Below are 22,231 nucleotides of genomic sequence, written 5' to 3'. Positions count from 1 at the left end.
TTCTGATATTTATTTAGCTAATCGGGAGTGAGTTAATTGGTGCCCTGCAGTACAGGGCCTGCTTCATTTTTCTGCTTTGAAAATCCAGGCTTGCTGAATACTGAAGTGCTTTTGAACACAAATGACAGCTGTAAATCTGTGTTGCAGAATTGTGTCACTTCAAATTCTTCCAAATCCTGGGCCACCAACCGCTTTGGATGTTTGTCAAATTAGCAGACAAGGTAAAAAGCTAAAAATAATTGAGCTGTGGGATAAAGTTCAAACACTGTGCCAGAGCAAACTGGGTTTCCGATGTTCCTTGCCAGAAGAGCAAAACACACCAGAACCAGATTTTTCTTCATTACACCAATCTTTAGGACTTAAAAACCTCTCCCGTTCTAGAGAAGCAGCACATTATGTCTAGCCATAAAGCTTTTGAAACTGAAGGCTTGAACATAAAGCTGGGAGGCTGAATTCTGCAGTGCTTATGCTATTAGTATTTGTTCAGCTAATCATACCTGGAGGAGGGACAGTAATGATCGTGACTCTGCTTTATTACATTTTGTATGGACTTGACAATGTCGCTCTCGTTTAGTGTAATTCTGCAAACAGAAGAGCTGTAAGAGCCTTGTGTGTCCCCGTGCTCCTGGCAGTGGGGTCCTGATGCCACTGTGGGACAGTGTCCATCGTGGTAACAAAAGAACTAAGTGAAGGTTTTAACTCCCAAAGGTTTGAAGGATTTTCTCTCCTTGTTCCTTCATTTTAAAGTATTTTCTCCACGCTGGCAGTGCTGCGTACTGCTGTTCAGCAGATGTTTGTTGGGACATCTTGTTGTTGGAGCTATTCCAGACTTCACCAGCTGAGGAACAGGCTGAGTCATGTGTTGGTTACAATCACAAAGATATGTTAAAATCTTAAGAATTGTCTTTTTTTCCTGTTTGTTAGAATGTAACTAATGCTGCCAAGGCTTTTCCTTAAGTGATCAAAGGGTGGACACTGAAGCCTGCAGTTTGCCATTTGCCTCCAGACATACCTTGATCCTTGGAAGCTGAAATACACTGTTGTGGTTGGCTCCACTGAAGGATGTCAGGTTTTTCTGCAGATTAGATAGCACTAGGAAACAGCATATTAACTATACTTCAGCAGATTAGATAACACTGGGAAACATTGTGTTTTAACTGCATCCCTGCAGTGTCAGTGCACTCCGGTAGCGTGCACACGGCTGCTTTCCTCCCCGAGGCAGCTCCAAGAGCTTTGGGAATCGGGTCCGTTGTGTTCAGTGCACTGTGTGTTTGTAGGCCTGCCAAGCAGAGCTGGCTGTGCCAATTCCATGTGGTTTTATCTGTATTTGGAGTAATAGCATTTGGATTTCTAGAACAAATCTGAACTCAGCATCTGCTGGGATTACTAAGGAATACTGTTTTATGGTTCACTAAAATCTATTGGTGCATCCCTATTCATAGAGTTGGAGGTTTCTCAGTACGCAGTGGCTTTAATACTTTAATTTGCCCTGCTTCCATGGCACAGTCCACTCTGTGGTCTCCAAAAAGTGCTAAGAAACCACTTCTCAGCTGAGAAAAATGACTGTGTATCCTTAAAAGAAAGTATTTCCTTAGACTTTTGTACAGATTCAGTCTTTGTTTTTTATTTTTATTTTTTCAATAAAATTAGATGCTTATCAGGTCAGATCCTTTAGGAGGAAATGTGGAAACTCAGCAGCAGGTGTCTTTGCTAAATGCAGCGCTTCATCAGAATTAATTCACACTTTTTCCCACTGAATCATGTCTTGCTTTGAAAAAAATATTACTGATCTCTTTAGATTTTTGGATTGCCGTAACAGCAGAATGAAGTTTGTGTTACATCAGCAGTTACAACTGCGGCATTCGAACTGGAGATTTTTATTCATTAAATGCATCTGTGGCCTTTAAGAGAAGTAACAGCGCTTAGCAAAACAATCTGTGCTGATAATGGAGTACTGCACTGTGCAGTGCTCTGGGCTCAGCCACACAGTGCTTTTCACACGTGAACTGCTCTGTGCTTATTGGTGCGATGGCGAGTTGCTCTGCTCCCCGCCGGGGGAAGCTCTTTCTGACCCAGGAGATGTGCTGGGAGCTGAGATAAGCCTTTAGTTTGCTGTTGTGACAAAGGTCACGATTTTCCTCTTCTATGCAGAATTCATGACCAATGCAGCTCACGGCCAAACTAAATATAGCTTTTTTTTCCTTCAATAGAATAAGATTTTTTATAAAAACTAATTTGCCTTGAATTATATACAGTGGCACATGCATTCTCATTTTTTGTGCTAATACATTGCTTTAGGGTTGCTTCAGCCATACTGTTTTTGTTTCTGAACAGTATCTTTCTGTAGAGCAAAACTCTTAGAAAGTTTACTCCCTGCAGTAATGCTTTGTAATCAGTGAATCCATCCGAATCATGGAAACGTAGGGTTGAACTGCTGTGTTTCATCTCAGCTCTTAAGCCTATGCTGGTGGGCTCCGTGTCTGCATGAATTCACACAGAGTGGCAAACAGGTTCTGGATGGCACTGCGAACACTGGGCTGTGGTAGGATCTCATCTTCTTTCTGTATCTCAGTGAGCACTGGAACAATAGCAGTGCTTTGGAGTCAGAAAGGAGGGTGCTTGGTGCAGGGTGGTGCTGTTGAGATCTCAGGGTTAATGGCAGTTTGGATGTTATCCCAGCACTTGTTAACGGTAGTGAAACTCTCCTTTAACTTCTCTGAGCAAAGCCTTGTATTAGAAGGCATCAGATTTGGTTTCTTGGGACAAATTAAGGAGCCCAGGTCAGCCCCTTCCCAGCCAGCAGCCCTCTTCTGTTCGGCTCTGCCATGAGCAGATGCTCTCATCTCTATTTATTCTCCTGTGCACCGCTTGCTCTACAAATCTAGTATTCAAATAGTGCTTTGAAATCTTGCTGTGTGTGTTCAAGGTGCTAACGTTAGTTGTGGAGATGCTCCGTGCTCAGCTGCTGTGTGAAGACCGTCCCTTAGGAAAGTCTGAGAGGTGACACGTTGCGTGGGGACACTCCCTTTGTTGTCGTAGCCATTAAACCGTATCATTATATCGTATATTCGTTGGTCTTTTTAATTAGCTGTATATATGGCTCATGCCTGGAAGGTAGCCTAAAGCGCGGCATGCTTTCCTCTCTCAGTCAAATGAGTACAAAAGGCAGAAGTGCGTTGTTCAAATGGCTTAATCCTCTATTAATGACCAGAGGGCAGCTGGAGGCTCAGCCTGCTCCCTGCCCGGCTGCGCTGCCCCAGCTGTGCCTGCTGTGCGCAGTTAAAGGCGCGCTGCTTTTGGCTCTGCCCGGGAGCACGGCGCTGGCTCACAGCCGCTCTGCCTTGGGACTGTTTGGCCGTAGGCAATGAGCAGCAGCTGAGGCTCTGATCCGGGCTGACAGTCATTAATGCAGGATAACAACTGCCAAGTGCAGTGCAGAAGGGCTTTTTTAAAATGCTTTAATGACATCTCTCCGGCTCTGTGTGCCTTCGCGATGGATCAATCTCAGTCTGAATGTGAAAGATAAGTTGGATGAGTAGTGGGTGCAACCTGGCAGACCCTGATCTCCTCTGCTGGCTGCAGAGTAGGCAGTTAGACTGTGCCATACCTCCTTATGGCGGGGAGAAGAGCCTGTTGGCCCATGTAATTGCCAGGTGAGTATAAATGCTTGGAGCGTTATGCAAAATAATTGGATTTTCTCTGTACTTAGCTTTCACGAGCTATTTATTCCGTTAAGACAAGATATTTGCCATGTTTGTGGTTCTGAAACTTGTAACTCGAGGAGTGAGGCACGCAGCATTGCCATAACTGTGAGAAGCTCAAACGCAACTTTATATCTTGTAACTTCTCGCAGCACGTTTCTGTACGTTGTTTCTATCAAAGCATGAACACAAAACTTAGGTGTATTAACGCTTTTCTGGAGAGGATGGGGAAGCTGCTCTTGCTTTCTGTGTGGTTGCTTTTGTTAAGATGAACTAAGGCGATGCTTGCATTGCTCATGTTTATGTTTTGGTTGTAGGTTTTGTAGCCACCCTCAGGAAACTGAACTGGTGACCTGTGAGCTCTGTACCGTCTAGAAACATTCCTTTTAGTGTTTCTTTGCAATCCATAGTGGCATGGTGACTTTCAGCTTAAAATATAAGATAATATTCAAAGGTTAAGGATTACATTTAGTAAGTGGAGAGTTTTTTTGTATTAAGTGCTTAGGTATTTTTCAGATGATTTTGTGCAACTCTAAACCTCATCAAAACAGCGATTCACTGTGTTTGCTTCTGCAGTTTGTTAAGACTCTTAGTAAGTTGCTTTTACTTCTAGATGGTCTTGAGAGACTAATGTTTGAACTTCAGCTTCTAATGGTAGGGGTTTGTTTTTCTCAGATATAGACGAATTAAAATGTGCCCCGTTTGGAAGCTATAACAGTGGGTCTGCAGTCAGCAGCCTGGCAAGCTATGAGTGGTCTGACAAAGACGACATTCAGCAGGGCAAGAAGTTCTCCTTTGCCCAGGCGTCAGGAAGTGGATCCTCTGCAGCTACTTCTGTTCTTCAGAAGAAGGAGACCTTGTTTGGCAGCTCAGAAAACATCACCATGACAACTGTTTCCAAAGTGACAACGTTTTCTAGTGAGGATGCTTTACAGGATGTTTCGTTTGCAGCCTTTGCAAACTTTAAAGACTCCAGACCAATATCCAGTGGTCCAAGTGATGATGACAATGGAGACTTTGGCGAGTTTGCGAGACCTTCGTCAGAAGCACGAGATGCAGCAGCTGACCCAAACCAAGAGGCAGACTTCCTCGCTGGTGGGATCTCCTCTGAAATCCAGAGAGAATCCATAGATGAATTTGGAGAATTCCAAAGTGAAAAGCCAAAAATCAGCAAATTTGACTTCTTAGTGGCAACATCCCAAGGCAAGGTGAAATCTAGTGAAGAAATGATCAAGAGTGAGCTGGCGACCTTTGACCTGTCTGTTCAAGGTAAGCCTGCTCTGTGGTAGAAGCTCGTGACGCGTACACTTACCAGAGGCTATTTGTTCCAATCAAATGATAAATTTGCTGATGAGGACTGTTCCAAAGACTATTGGAAACAAGCTTCTCCTGATTTCCACGGTGTTTGGAGTTGAGTTCTTTCTAGAAGTAAAAAATTTGTTGTGCCAAAAATTTGTAAGACGTTAAGAACTGGTTTGCACCAGTCATTGAGTACATGGAGGGCTTTGTTGTTCTGGATGAGCAGCACATCCCTTGGTACTGTTCATTTTCGGTAGTCGCTGCCTTTGAATAGAAGAATAGTTTTGTTTATATCCAAACTTTTTAGGGTCTCATAAAAGGAGCCTAAGCCTGGGTGACAGAGAAATAAGCCGCTCCTCACCTTTACCAGCTCTGGAACAGCCATTTAGGGATCGCTCAAATACTCTGAGTGAGAAGCCTGCTCTGCCTGTCATCCGGGACAAATACAAAGACCTAACTGGGGAAGTTGAGGTAAGGAGTTATCTGGAACACAAGTAAATCAGCAGTGACTTTCATCAGTATTCTGTATCCCAGCCCTTTGGGGCGTTAGCTGCTTGAAATTAGAGTATGATCCTAAGATGGAACCTGGGTAAGGTTTTGTATTTTGGTTTTGCTGTTCATAAAGGAAGAATTCTTTTCTTTGTTTCCTTTTTATGAGCAAGAAATGGTTAATAAAACTTGTTTTGCCTTTTCTGGCTTTAAAGCCTCATGGCATGGAAAAAAATGCTGTTGTCTGAATCATTTGACCTTGCAGTCTAAGCCTATAACTGGAAATTGGTTGCAACTAAAATCTAATCCCAGTTTTGGCACTGAGACCACTGGCTTTAGGAAATGGCCTACCTTTTTGGCTGTATAATAGTTAGTTATTTCTCTTGCTCATATTGAGAGCAAATAGTAAAAGGACTCATTAAATTCTGCTAATCCTCATTTCTCTAACAGCAGACCTTCAACAGATTTGTTGGGAGTAGGTATGTGCAATTCAAACTTTTACCCATTTGTATACCTTCTTCCTTTTGAAACTAGTTTTGAGCCCCAGAAATCAAACTTTAGAGTTTGACACAAAGAGACTAATTAAAAAATGAGGAAAAGGTAGGAAAAGGTATTTTAGGAGTTTTCATGGATAACTTGCAAATAATCTCTTTAAATATACGTCTTCTGTATGTCTATTGTGATAGGAGAAAGGGAGTGTGTGTAGAAATGAGATTCAGACTATCCTTCTCTTTCATATAGGAAAGTGAGAGGTATGCTTATGAGTGGCAGAGGTGCCTGGAGAGTGCCCTGCAGGTAAGAGTGTAACCAGCCTTTTCCTCCTTAGTGTAGGATGTTTATCATGAAAAGGGAAAGGCCCTTAATTTTCAGGTAATGTGATACTTCATAGCCCCAGAGTAATTTAAAAATATGTATATTTTTAATCATATAATTCAACTAGATAGCGATGCATGCGTGCGCTTAAAACTGCTGTTTTAGTAATGAAATTATTTGGGGGAACACATTAAGTTTTTAAATGTTCGTACTTCTACCCGATCTGTGTGATGGAGTACAGCAATTATTTAACTTGCCTCATTGTTTTGTTTAACAATTTGTTAGGGACCATCTTGTTTGTAGCAATTAACAGCACCGTTTCATGAAACTCGCTTCCACCAGGTCATAAAGAAAGCAAATGATACCTTGAATGGAATAAGCAGCTCATCCGTTTGCACTGAGGTTATCCAGTCTGCTCAAGGCATGGAATATTTGCTGGGTATGTTTTAATTTACTGCATCTCTTACACTGAAAGTTCTCTTCTGTATTTTAGTTGTAGTTTCAGGAACCTGTGCTTGCAGTGAATTTGTCTGTGTATCTCCACTGTGTTTTATTCCAACAGGGGTTGTTGAAGTGTACAGAGTAACAAAGAGAGTTGAACTGGGAATCAAAGCAACTGCTGTTTGTAGTGAGAAACTCCAACAGCTGCTGAAGGATATAGATAAAGTGTGGAACAACCTCATAAGCTTCATGTCTCTTGCTGCTTTAACGGTAAGACCAAAAACAAGCTACGTCTTCACTAGAAGAAATGCTCTGATAAGGGAAAATTAGTACAGTTTTAATGAGCCATTTTATGAAGCCAGAATAGCATGGACTTGACTTGTCTGTATAATATACCTACAGTTAGTTCTAATGCTCACAACACAGGAGCATGCAATACAACACGCATAACAGAGCTGTTTTCTTTTCTCTCTGGATTTGGAAGTGCCTCAGTTTGTTTTGGTTCCCACTGCAGCCAAAATAGCTTTCCTTTCTCTGAGCAGATCTGCCAGACAAGACTGGGCTGCTCTGAGACAGTCTGGTAGGAGCTTGGGAGCTTTCTGCATAGCTGACCACAAATAGTTGAGGCAGATGGGTATTTCTGATGACACTCTGTCAGAATATGGGATTTATTCTTTCAGTATCTTACCACTCGGCAGGTGAATGTTGATAGATGAGGATTCATCTATTTGAAACCTGGCATTGATGATGGTAACAGTCGGAACAGCCCTCTCTTGATTTAAACAAGCAGATCAAAATCTAGTTCTAAAGTGCCTTCCTTGGAAGATGGCAGGGACCACCCCCAGGTCTAGGGCCTGGCTGTGTTCTCCGTGTCAGTGCAGCTACGTGTTGAGTGCACTTGGAGCTGGAACAATGATTTCTCAAGCAAAGTTATCTGAAGGACTCCTGGGACTCCTGATTCCTACAGTTCTCAGAATCATCATTTTTGTTTCTCTTCTCCACGTGGAACTGTATGCAGCCATGCGTTCCCTTAGCACGGATCCCAAGTGGCACAGAAGTGCCAATTAAGTGCTGAGAAGTATTCAAGCTCAGAGGCGTCTGCTTGGAAAGGTTAATTTTATCTTTTAAAGGATTTTTTTACAAGGTAATGTTATGCCCAGCCTTGTGGTTTTCATTGCAAATTACAGGATGACCTTCTCATTTGCTTCACTCATGTGTTTGGTAAACAAATATTACAGTGCCTTTATTAATTTGATTGATCTACTTAAAGATTAAAGGACTTCAATTAATCTCTAGCCGTTCTGCAGGGAGCGTGATCAGCATTCCAGACCTATGGAGATGAGTTTACACATGTTTTTGTGTACTTTTTTTTCTTTCTTTCTTTCTTTCTTTTTTTTTTCCCAAACTTTCCTGCATTTCTAGTCACTATTTTTAATTGTGCCTCTGCATTCAAGCAGTACATCATTTTATACCATCCATACAGAGAGTTTTCTGTTGCCATTTATCTTGTCACTGAAATTCAGGTTATGTGCCAGAGAAGTTGCTCTATTTCTTCTTTGCAGGCTTCATCTCCTCTGTCCATTGTCTCTCTTGAACCTGAACTTGTGTCTGGCATGAAATAGCTGATGACCTTAATTCTTATGTGCTTTGGTTAATCTTAATATCCCAGTTGTACATTGTGCCATATTCTAGTTTCAGAAAAACCTTCAGAAAGAGTAACAGCTGCCCTTTTTGAGCAGGCAGTAGTACAGAACTCAGGACAATAAACACAGATACTGACAACACTTCAAACACTGGTGAAAGCAGTGCTGGCCGCTGCCTTGTTTCCTCACAGCTGCACAAACAGCTGCTGCATACCACTGTTTATCCTTGTCCAGTTCTTAATATGCTGCAGTTGAAACGTAGCAGAGCCGCCTGAGCTCTTTCTTCAGAAGTTTCTTCTCCTTTTGATGTGGGAACACGGAACTGAAGAATTCTTTCCTTTGTAGTCTCACCCTTTTTCAAGAGCTGGAGTGTTATAAATCAATGTCGATGGAGATTGCATAGCAGGACTGCAAATATCTACGAGCAGCTCTGATTAAATCATGTATCAATTTATGAGGAAATGCACTGTGTCATCTCTTCCGCGTTGCCTGTTGGGATACCACAGCTCTCTCTTGCAACCAGATCGATTATTCTTATTATGAGGTCTGAAACTCATTGAAAATGCCTAAACTTTATTGTCTCATTTCTTCAGCCAGATGAAAACTCACTGGATTTCTCTTCTTGTATGCTGCGCCCAGGGATTAAAAACGCCCAAGACCTTGCCTGTGGAGTGTGCCTCCTAAATGTGGATTCCAGAAGTAAAGTAAGTATATGGCCTCTGTCGTTAAACTCCTTTTTAATTTATACTTTTGGCTTCCATTTAGGCCTGGGACATATTTATGAGTTTTAAATTTTAATTTGTAACTGAAAGTGGCAAAGGCAAAATCTGACCCGTAAATAGATGGGACTCTCATAGTCAATGACCTGCATTCACTGGGCTCTGCATGCGACAGAGATGTGGAGAAAGGGCTGATGAGGTCAGTGGCTCTCTGGGAAGGAACTGGGATACTGAGACTGAAGTGTATATATATTAGAAGTTTTTTAATAACTTTTCTTTATGAAATGTATCTCCAAGGATCACCAGGAGGGGACTATTGTAATTAGCAGAGCTGGGAGGGAATCCCAGGACGTGTACAGAGTAATTATGCCAACCAATTAATGTGTATCGGCAGTTTTGCTGACTTTTTGGTTTCAACGTTATTTCAGAAAGAAGAGAAACCTGTGGAAGAGCTTCCTAAAAAAGTATGAACGTGTAAAAAACATTCTTTATAGAATCATTCCTAGTTGAGTGTGAAAGGCTGAACTGCTAGCTGGCCTTCAGCTGTCATTCTCAATTGTACCAATCATGACCCCTTTTCTTCCAGTCATTTTTTTTGTTACTATTAATACTTGATCTGATCAACTAACATGCTCTAGAGCCTGCCTTTCGTCTTGTCTGCATGCTCATACCTTGTGAATAGCTTTCTGGTTTTGTGCTCCTTCTGTTGTGTTGTAGAAAAGTCCCTGCAGTGAGTTTCTGAGTTCATAGCTGCCTGCATGTCTGTGGCAGAAGAGGGGGGAGTTATGGGGGTTTCTGGTACAAATACTGACTTTCGTCTACATGCAGTAGGCAATGGCATTTTTAAAAGTCTGTGCAGGAAATCCAGAATCAGGGAAACGTGGTTAGGATATTTTTTAAATAGGTAGTTGTGAAACACTGGAAATTCTGCTGACGTAGGAACAGCTGCTAAATGTTCTCTTTCTGAACTGGGGAAAAAAATCAATGTTATATCACAAACAGTCTAGATTTACTTAAAAATAAAAATTCAGTTCCCCATCACATTTAAGCAGTATCACCTAGCAACATACATGGAGAAATTTTAAGCTTGTTTGTGGCTTCATGCACTGCAGTCGTAAAGCAGATTCAATTATCAGAAGAAAGTGGACCAAACTCAGCCTGGAGTATGGTAGGATAACGTTAACATCAGAAGCAGCACCAGCCTCAGTCACAGCAGAGTCTGACCCGGTGAAGGCAGCGTGGCAGGTGGCTGTTGGCTGGCAGAACTAGCTTTCTTCTGGAAGGTGCATGGAACACAGTGAGTTACAGGTGTCAGATGGGACACCACTGAGATGTGGTGTAACAGACAAGTATGCATCAGGTATGAGGGTGGCAGGTTTTGCCCACCTGCAAACATTTTGCAGACTAAAAGAAAGCATTAGATTGGCTGCTGTGCTGCTGCAAGTGAAAATGGTTTATTCAATTCAGAGAAAGAGGGTCCAGGCTCTACCATGATTTGCCATTCTGGGGTGATCACCTGTGTGATGTCCATTTTCCACTCTAGTTTCTGGAGCGTGGAGGAGGTGAGACGGTCACGCTTGTTTCAATTCTTGTTACTCTAGGCCTTCAATTCAGAAACGGATAATTTTAAGCTGGCATATGGAGGGCACCAGTACCATGCGAGCTGTGCAAACTTCTGGATCAACTGTGTGGAACCAAAGCCTCCGGGTCTCATTTTGCCAGATCTGCTCTGAAGGCGGTTGTGCCGAAGGTGGAGGATCAGGTGAAACGATAATGCGAGTGCTTGGATAAATGGTGTGATGGAGTGAGTGGAAAGAATTCTTCGTTTGAAATGCTTCATTTTGGCTTTTGCACAATCATGAATTAAAGCCACCGTCACATATGGAAGTTCACCATGAAGAATTTTCCTGGAAATGGCTGGGGTTTCAGAAATATCTGGGGAAAATTGTTGAGTGGCATAAAATGTGGCATTTCAATCTTTATCAAGATGAGTGTGGGCTGGCCTTTGTCAAACAAACAAGCAGTCTGCTAACCAAATGCAGACCTCAGAGAGGACATAGCTTCCTAGGTGAACTGAAGTGTTAGATTGATTTGCATAGAAATGACTACTTAGGTACTCAAAGTACATACTTGCAAACAAATCTTTTCTTAATGTTTTTGGTGTCTGGACCATGATGTTCTTCCTTAAATATTCGCTGCTCTACTATTACATGCACAGTGTTCAAGTCGTGGTTACTTTCAAGGCAAAATGATCTACTGATATAGGAGGAATTAGATGGCAGAGAGACGTTCTATATTCATGCTTTCACCGTTCTGAATTGTAAATTATACCATATTCAAACTCACAAGCAGTTAGTACTACAGGACGAGAACTTGGAAAAATTGTTAAAAATTTCCCCTTCGTATCCAGGTTCTTTAGTGCAGACAGCTGGGTTTGGGAACTTGCAATCTGTGCTGTTCTGCTGCAAATACCTAGGTAACATCCTTTCTTGGACTTGTCCTAAACTACGGGTGAGGTTTGTTTTGCCCAATGCTTTGGGGGTTCTGTGGCTGCATCACTGTTGAAAATTGGACTCCACTGTTGCCATGTGTCTGCTCCTGTATATATTACCTTTTTCTATTTTAACGTGTGTTACTTGATGGGATGCCTGCATGTAACGTGTGCAACCTAGTGCTGTCTGTAATACTGTGTTTTCCTGACTCCCAGAATTGGCAGCACAGGTGGGCCTCAGCTCCTGCTGGGGACAGGTGTGATCTCACACTGGAAGCTGTCTCCTCAAGCAGGCTGTCTGCTGAAGCAGTCTGTTGCCAATCTGCTGTTCTGTTGCTTTCAGGAGGGGCACCTACCTAAACAGGAAGAAGTCATAGACTATTGCAATGTGTTACGCAGACATCTAAAACACCTGACTCTTTCTTCCAATGCAACACCCAGATAACAGTGCCATCAGCAGCTACTTTTGGAATTTTAAACCCATTGGGAGCTTCGTGGCATTATTTTAAGAGCCTTACCTCTGCAGTTTTGTTCAGTTTGCAGAGAATGCAATGTGGTGTGTATCCATCAGGTACAACTTGCTGCTTAATTCTTTGACTTAAGTTGAAAGTCCCTTTTCTCCAAGGATATCAACAGCTTTTCCAGCTTTGCCTTGCCTCCATTATGAGTAACTGACATTGACCTGTAATTATTTGCTGAAATTGAAATTATAAAGAGGAAAATGTTACCTCTTTGGTGGAAGAGATCAGGGAACAGTTCAGGAAAGTGGACATTCACAAGTCCATGGGCCCCAATGGGATGCAGTACTGAGGGAGCTGACCTATGTGACTGCGGGGCCCCTTTCTATCATCGCTGCTCAATTGTGGCAAATAGGAGAAGTTCCCAAAGACTGGAGGAAAGCACACGTCCCTCCTGTCTTTAAAAAGGAGGACCCAGGGAACCTCATAGGTCAGTCAGCCTCGCCTCAGTCCCTGCAGGATGACGGAACAGCTCGTCCTGGAAACCATTTCCAGGTACACGAGGGAGAAGGAAATAACGGGAGTAGGCAGTGTGGCTTCACAAGGGGAAGTCATGCCTAATGAGTTCCAGTAATGGTATCTGCAGCCCGATGGGGCTGGGGTTGGAGCAGGTGGGCCCTGAGGTCCCTTCAACCCTAACCATTCTGTGGTTCTTTGATTGATTTATTTACTAATTCTTAACTATACTAAACTATTAATTATGCCAAATGAAAGAATCTTGGCTAATAGGAGTGTTAGATGTCTGGCCCCTTATTTACACAAATTAAAATCAACCTTCCTGCTGCCTGAGATTAGCTCATTCATGGAACAACAACTTGTGCCTCCAATTGCAAGCTCAAGCTCATCAAATGGTGGATCTTTCATCATGTGACAGTGACTGCTTGCTTTCTGCCGCCCAGTAATTATATATTAAAAAAAAAAAAAGGCAGTCACTCTTTGCTTGCTGTTTCATTTATTAGGCATGAAATAGTGGCAGCACCATAGCTTCTGAGATTGTTTTCCCTCCTAATGAGGGGCTGTACGCATCACCAGGGTGAGTGTTCCCACTGATGTTTGGGGTCTGTGCAGCGCAGCACGGCAGCACTCTGTGCAGCTGAATGACTGGAGCACTTGGGCTTTGCTGCGCTCCTTGCTGCGAGCGAGGGGAGCTCTCAAGTGGTTTGGAGTGTCTGGCTGACGCAAAGGCTGTGCTTGTGGAAGTGCTATACTGGGAAAAGGGAGTTTATTGTTAGCATGGGTTTCCATCGCGGTTCCTGAGCACTTAACTGGATAGGTTTGTTTGTTTTTAATTAGAGAACGCCATGAAGGAAACAGGCCACAATGTGAAACTTAAAGCAAGCAATATTTCAAACACTGTATGAGCTATGCTGTCATAAAAATGTGTTTCAGTGATGTTTCTCTCATCATGTACTTGTTAAACAGGGAAGTTTCCTCTCTGAGATGGATCTAGTGTGTCTTCTGGCCATAAAGATAAGGAATCTGTTTAACAGTTGCAGAGGAGCGTGGTGAGGTGTGGCACTGCCATCATTGCTGCCTGCAGAAGGGGAAGCAGCCGGCAGCATTGCTGCGTTTGTGGCCAGCAGAAATGGTTTTTCTGAACGCTTTGACGTCACAGGAACACACCAAATGCTGTTAGTGCAGATACCCTCGTACAGGCATTGCACAGGAGGATCGTTTCCCTTGCACATCCTGCTCGTTACAATGACTCACTGTTGCATTCAGCTCCCTCAGATAGGGCGCTGCTAGCCAATCTGTATCCAAGGTGATGGTATTTTCTATGGTGCATTGTAACAGACTGCGTTCCCTGCTTCCTTTGCATACAGGCTGATGGACCTGCTGCCTTCTGCTTTGGCTGTGCTGAATTTTGTAAATGTAACTCCTTTTTCTGGACATTGACTAGGAAAAAAACTGAGAAATGTGGTTTTTGTTTTTTCTAATGTCTGTAATCTCTGGAGCTGCCTTGGGAAAGTGATCTTCCTTTGTGTGTATATTTGGAGTTTGAAGAGATTGTTCCCTCAGTTAATTTAATTTATGCATGGTTTTGCCCCATTGTACTCCTGATGCTTCTGCGCTATCTCAGTGTGCTTTGTCTCGGTGGATGAAGTGCTGGAGAGCTGGAGAGCAAACCGGTGGCTCTGGCCTGTTTGTTTCCTTACTGCCCTGTTTCCTTATTGCCCCATTTCCCTGCCGTGCTCTGTGGGATGGGAATGCTCAGCTCTTGGATGCTGATGGTTCTCCATCTCCGGCAGCAGCTTCTCCCCGCCTGGGCACGCTTTGAGCAGCTTCTCCTTGAGAAGCACATGGTGCCATGAGGGGAAGCGTGGCCGAGGGTTGGGAAGAAGCTGTGACACCCCATGGAATGCAGTTCCCTTCTCAGCTTCGTGTCAGATTGATTAAACTTGAAACAAAGGCGGCCTTTTCAATAAAAGCTGCTATTGTACAAGCTGCTTCTTCTGGAAGATGTCTTTTTGATTCCTGGGCCTGTATTTAATTCCAGTTCTCAATTCTATGAAGAAAAGAGGTCAGAAGAAATCTATTTATATTGTGATTCCTTCTTGTCCCCTTTGGGTGAGCATTGTTTGTCTTCTAGAAGTGATTTCACCATTTGCAGTTGGAGCTGTTTCAATCTGTGCTGTGCCAGAGTCACTGCAGAAATCCCTGCAGGGGTCCTTGCAGGGCACAGCTGGGGCCACGTGCTGAATGCTCACGGATGCAGAATCTCTGTGGCCCACGACTGGAAGGCGTCTCACTGAGCGGCACCTACAGAGTTCTGCAAACAAGGTGTGTGCTCCTCTGGACGATGGGAATCGGGAGGAATGGTGCTTCCCTCACGTCGTGCTGCCCTGCTTCCAGACGCTTGGAGTCACATCTTCTGCTTCTGTTGACTTCAAGGTGCACAAAAACCGTTTGGGGGAAAGTGAGGCACAGGTAAATATCTTCTCTTGGAATGAGAAACTTCTGTGGAGAGATACCTCTAAGTTGTTGGTACCACTGCACTTCTCTGAAATCTCTCCTGGGCATTCCAGATGAGTTCTCTATTTCAAGATGTGCTTTGTGAGGTGATTGCATTTTTTATTGCTTCAAAGTCACTCTGTGCTTTGGTTGTTGAACACTCGGTACTGTTCCCTCCCCCAGCATTGAAGCAGTGTATGTGCAAAATATACATGTAACTATTCCAAGTGGACAAGTCTTCCCTTCTAGTTTTTATGAAGAAAATACTGTTAAAATAGGCCTACTCAATTTTTTAGGTAAAGTTTAATTTTGAAAGACTTTTTTTTAAGTATTTTTTCCCTGTAAGTGACATGCTTTCAGGATTTCTCCCAACTAATTCTTAGTCCTATTTTTAATCTGTAATTCCTTTCTTGCTTACCACTTCCCTGGTGATATTTAACTTCAAAGAAAAAAAAAAGTATATTTTCAAATGGACAACCAGTCTGATACGCCTGCTTGTTTGTCACTGCAAACAGTGCCAAGAGACACAACCGCTGAAACCTGAACTGTTCACAGTGTGTGGCAAATCTCCCTTTTATCTCTGTGGGCTGAAACTTGATTCTTGCTCATCTGAAAAGAATTCCCTCTGGCGCTGCAGGGCTGCTCTGTTGTGCTTGATACGGAAGTGCCCTGAGATCCAGGTGCTGGGAGTTGGAAAACCTGGTGCTCAGTGCTTGGGGTTTTCCAGCTGCAGTTTTGGCTAGTGCACCCCAAGAGAGGTTTGCAGGAATGGGCTATAGATGCACACAGGAAACTCTTTTTGGACTTTGGATGCCCTTAAAATATTGAGGAATTTGCATCACTAACTGAACCGCTGGCTGTTGCAATGACTGTCAGGAACCTCTAAACTGCCTGGAACACAGAATTAATTCTCCAGACTTGTGTAAAGTGCTGCTCAGGATTACACCATGTTCCCACTGCTACTTCAGATACATTAGCACAGTTCTGAACAGGAAGCCAACACATGTTCTAGTTTACTCTTTATTGATTTTTTTTTTACAAGTATAGAATCTCATTTAAATCAGATAGCTATCTCAGCATCCAGCAATCTGCGTACTCATCCGTCGGGGATGCAGCAGAGGACAGGAAGGTCTTGCTCCATCTGCGGGGAGGGCAGCGGTGCCCAGGAGGCAGCAGCTGTGCCACAGAGAGGTTTCTCCCACATCTCCAGTTGGAATCTTTCTCATCACGAAGAGAACGAGGCAAAGCCTTTTCCGTACCGCCATCCCCGTCCCGGAGGTGAAACAAATCGCCTTTTTGTGCAGAACAATTCTAGAATGCAACATAACCTTGAGGACATAATGAAGTGTTTTAGAAATGGGCTAAGGCAGATCACGACCGTATCTAGAGCAAAGTACTCAAGTGGGTGTACCTACTTCCAGTCCACTGGTTGTCTGAACGTTAGGAGATGCAACTCAGCCCTTTAGGAAGGTGGCCACGCACACAGCGTTTCCTAAACATCCCCTTGGCTGTGTGGTGGGGGACGGGAACCGTTAACCTCCCGCTGCTGCTTTGAGCCACATGTTCACAAATTGTGTTTACTTTCCACCCACGGAACACTACCAGTACTTTTCAGAAGTGTCAATGTATCCCAGGACTATTGCCCTGGCATGGAATGAATGAAGAAGGGCTTTGTATTTACTTGATTCCAATCATTCAAGTTTTATTTTACTTGTGCCTGACACGGACTGACTTCATTCTTTTTGACTTTTAATACAGATTAAGAGCTGACTAAAGATCTCAAACACTATATACTGAGAGTCACTACAGATGTTAAAGAAAACACCAGCACTAGCAACACAACCCTGCACTACCTCCTCTCTGCTCTTGGAAGCCATGCTGTTAGAGCTGGACTTCCCTGTCTGGTGCTAGTGCTGCTCCCAAACCACTACAGGATTCTGCAAGGAAGCAAACAAGCTATTAAAGAAATATCCAGGCTACCGCATCACAAAGCGCACTTTGTTCATTAACTCTGCCAAACGCCTCGTAGGCCTTTCCTCATAGGATACTAATAAACTGACTAAAAAGAGAGGGAGGCTTTATGAAAGGAATAAACTTATAAGAAGATCTCATTCTGCTAAATCAGAGAAAAATGGGATGGGGGAATCCCTGTAGAGAGAAATGCTTCGAAGGGAACTGTTGGCCTTGCGGGTTAGTGAGGTGAGAATTAGTTGAGGTTCTGCTGTATGGTAAAGAACCAAAGTTGGCTGTAGAAAGAGAAGGGAACGTCTCCAGTCTGGTCGACTTGGAACAGCATGTCCCTTCTGCTGTGCTTCCCGTCTGCAGTCACATTAAATTCCCCAGTAAGGCATCAGGGGTCTCCTCTCTCTCTCATAAACGTCTGGGATGATGCCATATGGTGTCTGTACCATTTTAACCGTTGTCTTCCCAAACAGCTTCCTCTCGTAGTCTATCAGTTGCCTCCAGAAGCCCACGTTAGGGCGTATAACAGGGCGCCTTGATTTGACCCAGTTGTATGCCTCGAAGAGGGACACCTTATGGTACTTCATCAGGTAGGCAATGCACAGGGTGGCTGACCTGCTCACGCCGGCCGCGCAGTGGACTAAGGTGGCCCCGTGCTTCCGTGCCACGCTGTTGATCTTGTCGGCAACGCTGTCGAAGTACAAGGAGATGGGGGCGTTGGGCATGTCAGCCAAAGGCACTTTGACATATTCAAACTGGGGCCAATTGAAGTTGGGGATCTCGATGGTTGCGTTGATTATGCAGGTGATCCCTCGGGACAGGAGCAGGTGCCGGTTGGAGGCGACGCTGCCCCGGCTCAGGTACAGCGAGGGGGTGATTTGGGCGATGCCCCCCAGAGCACCTTCGGAAAGCATTCGTGGAGCCATCAGAGTTCTCGGCAAGGAGTTGTGGCTTCTGGAGGTCATGGAGGATCCTGGCGTTCACACCTCCATTATGGGAAGGGATCCAGTGGGATCTGCAGCCAAGGGAAGGATTGTTTGGCCCGGTAGTGCAAGGATAGCAAGTGCTTCCTCCGCTTAGTCACTGCAAAACACAAGCAACACCACATGAGTGGGGCACCTGTCCGATGAGCCCGAGTCTGTGCAAGAGAGAAGGAAAGCCCAACTCACCCTGCTGTGGCCTGGACAATCTCCTACTGGCAAGCCTCCATGGGGTAAGGTTGCCCTGGGTTTGTATGATGCTTATTACCATGGGGCCCCCAGGCACAGCCTAAACAGATATTAACACAAAAATCTTCTAACCTAATTAGCTCCAATTAGTTGTCAAGGGCTTAGGCAGCCTACCTGTGGGCCTGGACAGTGTTTCATCCAGATTAGCGTGTGGAAGATGAGTTACGCCTTTTTCATGTTCAAAAGCAGTAACTTCACAGCTGGCTGGAATCCAAGGAGAGGGTGAGAAACACCTCACGCAGACTGGATATAGATGCCAGCAATGTACCCTGCCCTCTCCCCAGTGCCACCCTTCTCCTTTTTTAGGTATAAGAAAGTCTCTGCCAAAGCACATAAACATAGGAAAATTGCTCATTAAAAAAGGCAGTGAGTCACGTCCATCTCGATCAGTAATCGGTTCCCGGTGAGGCTGGGGAAGTGTGGAAAGAGTGACCTGGTTATGTCAAACAGAGAGTAAAATTGAAGCAGAGGTAGGGACAAGGGAAGCTCTTTTCCTGCTGCTTTAATAACTGACTAATGTTTTGGAGAAAGACATGCTCCACAGAGGCGTGCGTTTGCCTGTGTGAGCCATTTATCCCCGGCCACCTCCGCTGTGGGCCCCAGGAAGGACACGATCTGGGCACTCCTGCTATTTCAAAGGCCAGAGTGGAAAATAAAAGATCTGTTTTTATCTCCCTTACTCCTTTAGGACTTCTCCAAAGCCAGTTCAGAAGCTGCAAGCAAGGGGATGAGCCACAAAGCATTAATACCTTGTAAGTCATGTAAGTCTACCTATGTGGCCTCCAGCTGGAGCTGGGTGTGGGAGAGGCCGAGGTGGGGGAGAGGTGTCCTGGGCCTCCTCGAAGGGCTGAGACAGTGCCTGCAGTGTCCCCAGGCCCGACGCTGCCACGCAGTGGTCTGTCAGCATCCCAGGCTCTGGAAAGCACTGGCAGGTCTCAGCAGTGGCTGGTAGCGCTGCCAGCAGATTTTTGGCATGGGTTTGCAGTATGGTAACTTAATGAGCATAACACAGTCTCCTCTGTGGCTTGTTCCCTGCTGGCAGCTACTTGAGCAGCTCCTGAAACTGTGGGCCCAAAGTGCCGGTGCTGCAGAAGTTCGTGCTCCAGCAGGAAGATTTTTGCTGCAGCTGTGAGCACTCAGTTTCCCACTGCAGGCACCCAGCTGGAACAGCAGGGAACATCATGGTGTTTCAAAGGAATTGGGTTCTTAGAGCAGGGGAAATCCCTATTCAAATATCTACTACTGGCAACACAAAGGATTTGGGCACTTACACTCAAGAACAAGCTACTCCCAAGCACCAACTGGCACCTGGAAGCAGTGGGCTGCTGGAACTGGGGTATCTCAGAGCACGTCCAACACTGAACTGGGAAGAGAGCATGGGTTTGTTAGGCACTAGCTGGGACTGAGAGAGAGCATCTCACCCTGAGGATGTTCAGCCACCAAATTAGATAGCTTTCCAAGGACTGGAAGGGAGGATCACAGCTTCTCTGCATGGACACAGAGGCTGTAAAAAGGCAAGCTGGTGCTGAGAGCCACAGCATCCTGCTCTTGGGAAGAACAGGACTGAGACAGCATCCCCTTTTAATTCTCCGTCTAGACCAGAGATAACACACGTCCTGAGAGTGGAAGGAGCAAAACAGAGTGAGGTGAAATGGGCTGAGAGCAACGAGAGTGGTGCTGGAGGCTGGCAGGCAGCGTGCCCGCTGCAGGGCCGGCAGGCAGGGCGGGATGCGGCTCTGGCAGCACACAAATCCAAACAGGATTGTAACTCATGCTGTCCTCCAGGAGGGCTGGGGAGCATTAGGGAGGTGACCTGCAAACACGCTGCAGCTGCAGGGCTGGGCAGGGTTGCTCCAGAGAGGGCTGTGCAGGAGGATCTGGCCTGTTTCATCTAATAAATGCTGAATCTGGGGCCTTTGTTTGCTCAGTTTCAGCTCAGCTTTCACTGCAGGGAGTCAACCAGCAAAATTGGCTGATCTCTGTTTCCTTGATGTCACCTGCCCAGCTGACCTGTTGCTGCATGGGATGACGAAGCTCAGCGCTGGAACTTGGGCAGCTCCAGCGGGGCAGGGATCTGTCTCCTCCTGGCCATCAGGTGCCGAGTTCCTTGCTTTAGAGAGACATATGCTTTACAGAGACATCTGAGCAGAAACATCCCCCAAGTCCTCATAGTGGTGTGAGTGGCAACGTGCAGGAGGGTTGAGGTTTAGGTCACTCTGGGATTTGGGAGGGCAGCTGCTGTAGATGAGATCTTCATAGAACATCCTGAGATGGAAGGGTCCCATAAGGATTATCGAGTCCAACTCCTAGCTCCACACAGGACCACCAAAAAATCTTCAATGCCAAAAGGCAGCAGAGAGGAAATGGGAACCTTTGGTATGCAACATGAATAGGGACAAGCTGGATTTTCCCAGCAGTGAGAGCTAGGCTTGGTTTTGGCAGCATGACAGCCAGCGGCAGCCCCGTGTGGACCCAGCCCTGCAAGTGTGCTGCGAGGGCTCGGGGTGCTTTGAGAAGGGCTCTGCTGCTTTCCATAAAGTGGTTCCTGCTTGCAGGCAGCAACTTATCTGTCCATTTGCATGCAACGAGCTGGGCTTGCTCTGCAAACTCCACAGCTATGGGCTGGCAGCAAGCTGCCTGCGCACAGCTCACCCGCGACAGAGGCCAAGGACAGATAGACGAGCAGCTCTGTACTAAGGGGACACTGCACGGCCAGGAAGAGAGCAGCAACAGAGCTCCAAATGGCCGATACCTGGCAGCACTGCCTCTGTGTGAAGCAGAGTAACTCTGGACCAAAAACAGTTAATGTTTCATGGAGGATTTCATTACATAAGCAACTGCTGAGGCTGCTGCCATGCTCTGAGCAAACTCAACACAATCGACGGTGCACAGCAGTGAGAGCAGAGGGCTGGGAAGGCAGGAGGATGCAGAGAGCAGCACCTTCCCCAGCATCAGCCAGCTGATATACAGCATGCTGCCTCTGCTGTATGCCAGATCCATATGCCTGTGGTGGTTGTGGTAGTCCTGGGTGATGACCAAAGCTAGCAGCAGGTGTGAGTCGTTACCTGCCCTCACAGCTGCACCTTCCTAACACTCCTGCCTAGGCCCAGCCTGCTTCTGGTTTCACTCCTATGAAACTATTTGCTATTCCTAATATGTCTATTTTACTCTGCTTCGTCCCCTCTGTAACACAAAGCTGTTACTCTTCATGAAATGGTTCCCATCATAATGCTGGGGCAGAGAGAGAGGAAAAGGCTCTTACCAACTCCTGCTGTATGCCAAAAAAACCAAACCCAAACAAAAAATAACTGAGAATGGAATGGAGTGAGCAGTGAGCCCCACGGAGCCAGCGGCTACCCATTCCTACAGGGGGAGGCTCCAGGTGCTGGCAGGGTCAGGGTTTGTTACAGAAGGCTGAAGTAAACGACTCCATCCTGGCTGCATGCGAATGGTCAGCCTGTGCAACCAAGCTTCAGGACACGCACACACATCACAGAGGTGGCACTGCCCCACATGTCCACGTTGTTGGGGTGCTCCTGTGCCACGTACGGAGCTCATGGGGCACCCTGGTAACAGTACTGAGGACTGGTTCCGTCCTCCTCCTGCCCCAGGTGGAAGCTGCTGTTTCTCTCCTGTGCCTAACAAGGGGTGGGGGAAGGGACTCATTAATTACAGCCTGGAGATAAACCCACCCCTAATGCCTCCAGGTGTGCACCAGCTGTCCTTGGGGGTGGGCTCATAGCGGCTAGCTGGTCCTTCCTAGCATTCCCTGCAGGAGGGACCTTGCTTCTGCCCACTGTGACCAGCATTTCTCTCCTGATGGCTCCAACGTGCTCCATGACTGTGTTCTACTGAGTCTGGTGAGTTTGTGTTGGGCAGCATGTGTGTTTCTGTTGTTAAGCTGTGTGGTCTATCTGTGCTGATCCCCTAGGAGAAAGAAGAGGCAGGTGCATTGTAGCAGGAGATGGGTGAGG

General features: G+C 45.4%; 2 protein-coding genes across 9 annotated transcripts in view; one reads left to right on the top strand and one right to left on the bottom strand.

Annotated features, from left to right (window-relative positions):
* The window catches only part of SYNRG (synergin gamma), a 35,885-nt gene extending 18,840 nt beyond the window's left edge, over positions 1 to 17,045 (top strand). For 4 of the 8 annotated variants that reach the window (XM_010722001.3, XM_010722004.3, XM_010722005.3 and 1 more), the window contains 8 exons: positions 4,377 to 4,970; positions 5,308 to 5,471; positions 6,231 to 6,284; positions 6,645 to 6,741; positions 6,865 to 7,013; positions 8,980 to 9,090; positions 9,534 to 9,569; positions 10,707 to 14,561. In XM_010722001.3, coding sequence (XP_010720303.2) covers positions 4,377 to 4,970; positions 5,308 to 5,471; positions 6,231 to 6,284; positions 6,645 to 6,741; positions 6,865 to 7,013; positions 8,980 to 9,090; positions 9,534 to 9,569; positions 10,707 to 10,838 — 1,337 coding nt within the window. In that variant the 3' untranslated portion in view covers positions 10,839 to 14,561. Of the gene's footprint in view, positions 1 to 4,376; positions 4,971 to 5,307; positions 5,472 to 6,230; positions 6,285 to 6,644; positions 6,742 to 6,864; positions 7,014 to 8,979; positions 9,091 to 9,533; positions 9,570 to 10,706 lie in introns of all 8 variants that reach the window. The other 4 variants (XM_010722003.3, XM_010722007.3, XM_010722002.3 and 1 more) reach the window with 3 other exon arrangements.
* DUSP14 (dual specificity phosphatase 14) lies at positions 16,073 to 18,111 on the bottom strand. The gene has a single exon (XM_003211854.4). The coding sequence runs from the start codon at positions 17,991 to 17,993 to the stop codon at positions 17,397 to 17,399; it is 597 nt and encodes a 198-aa protein (XP_003211902.1). The 5' UTR covers positions 17,994 to 18,111; the 3' UTR covers positions 16,073 to 17,396.
* Positions 18,112 to 22,231: the final 4,120 nt, after the last annotated feature.

Source organism: Meleagris gallopavo, chromosome 21, assembly GCF_000146605.3.
Source record: "Meleagris gallopavo isolate NT-WF06-2002-E0010 breed Aviagen turkey brand Nicholas breeding stock chromosome 21, Turkey_5.1, whole genome shotgun sequence".
NCBI lineage: Eukaryota > Metazoa > Chordata > Aves > Galliformes > Phasianidae > Meleagris > Meleagris gallopavo.
This window is presented reverse-complemented; position numbering and strand designations above follow the sequence as displayed.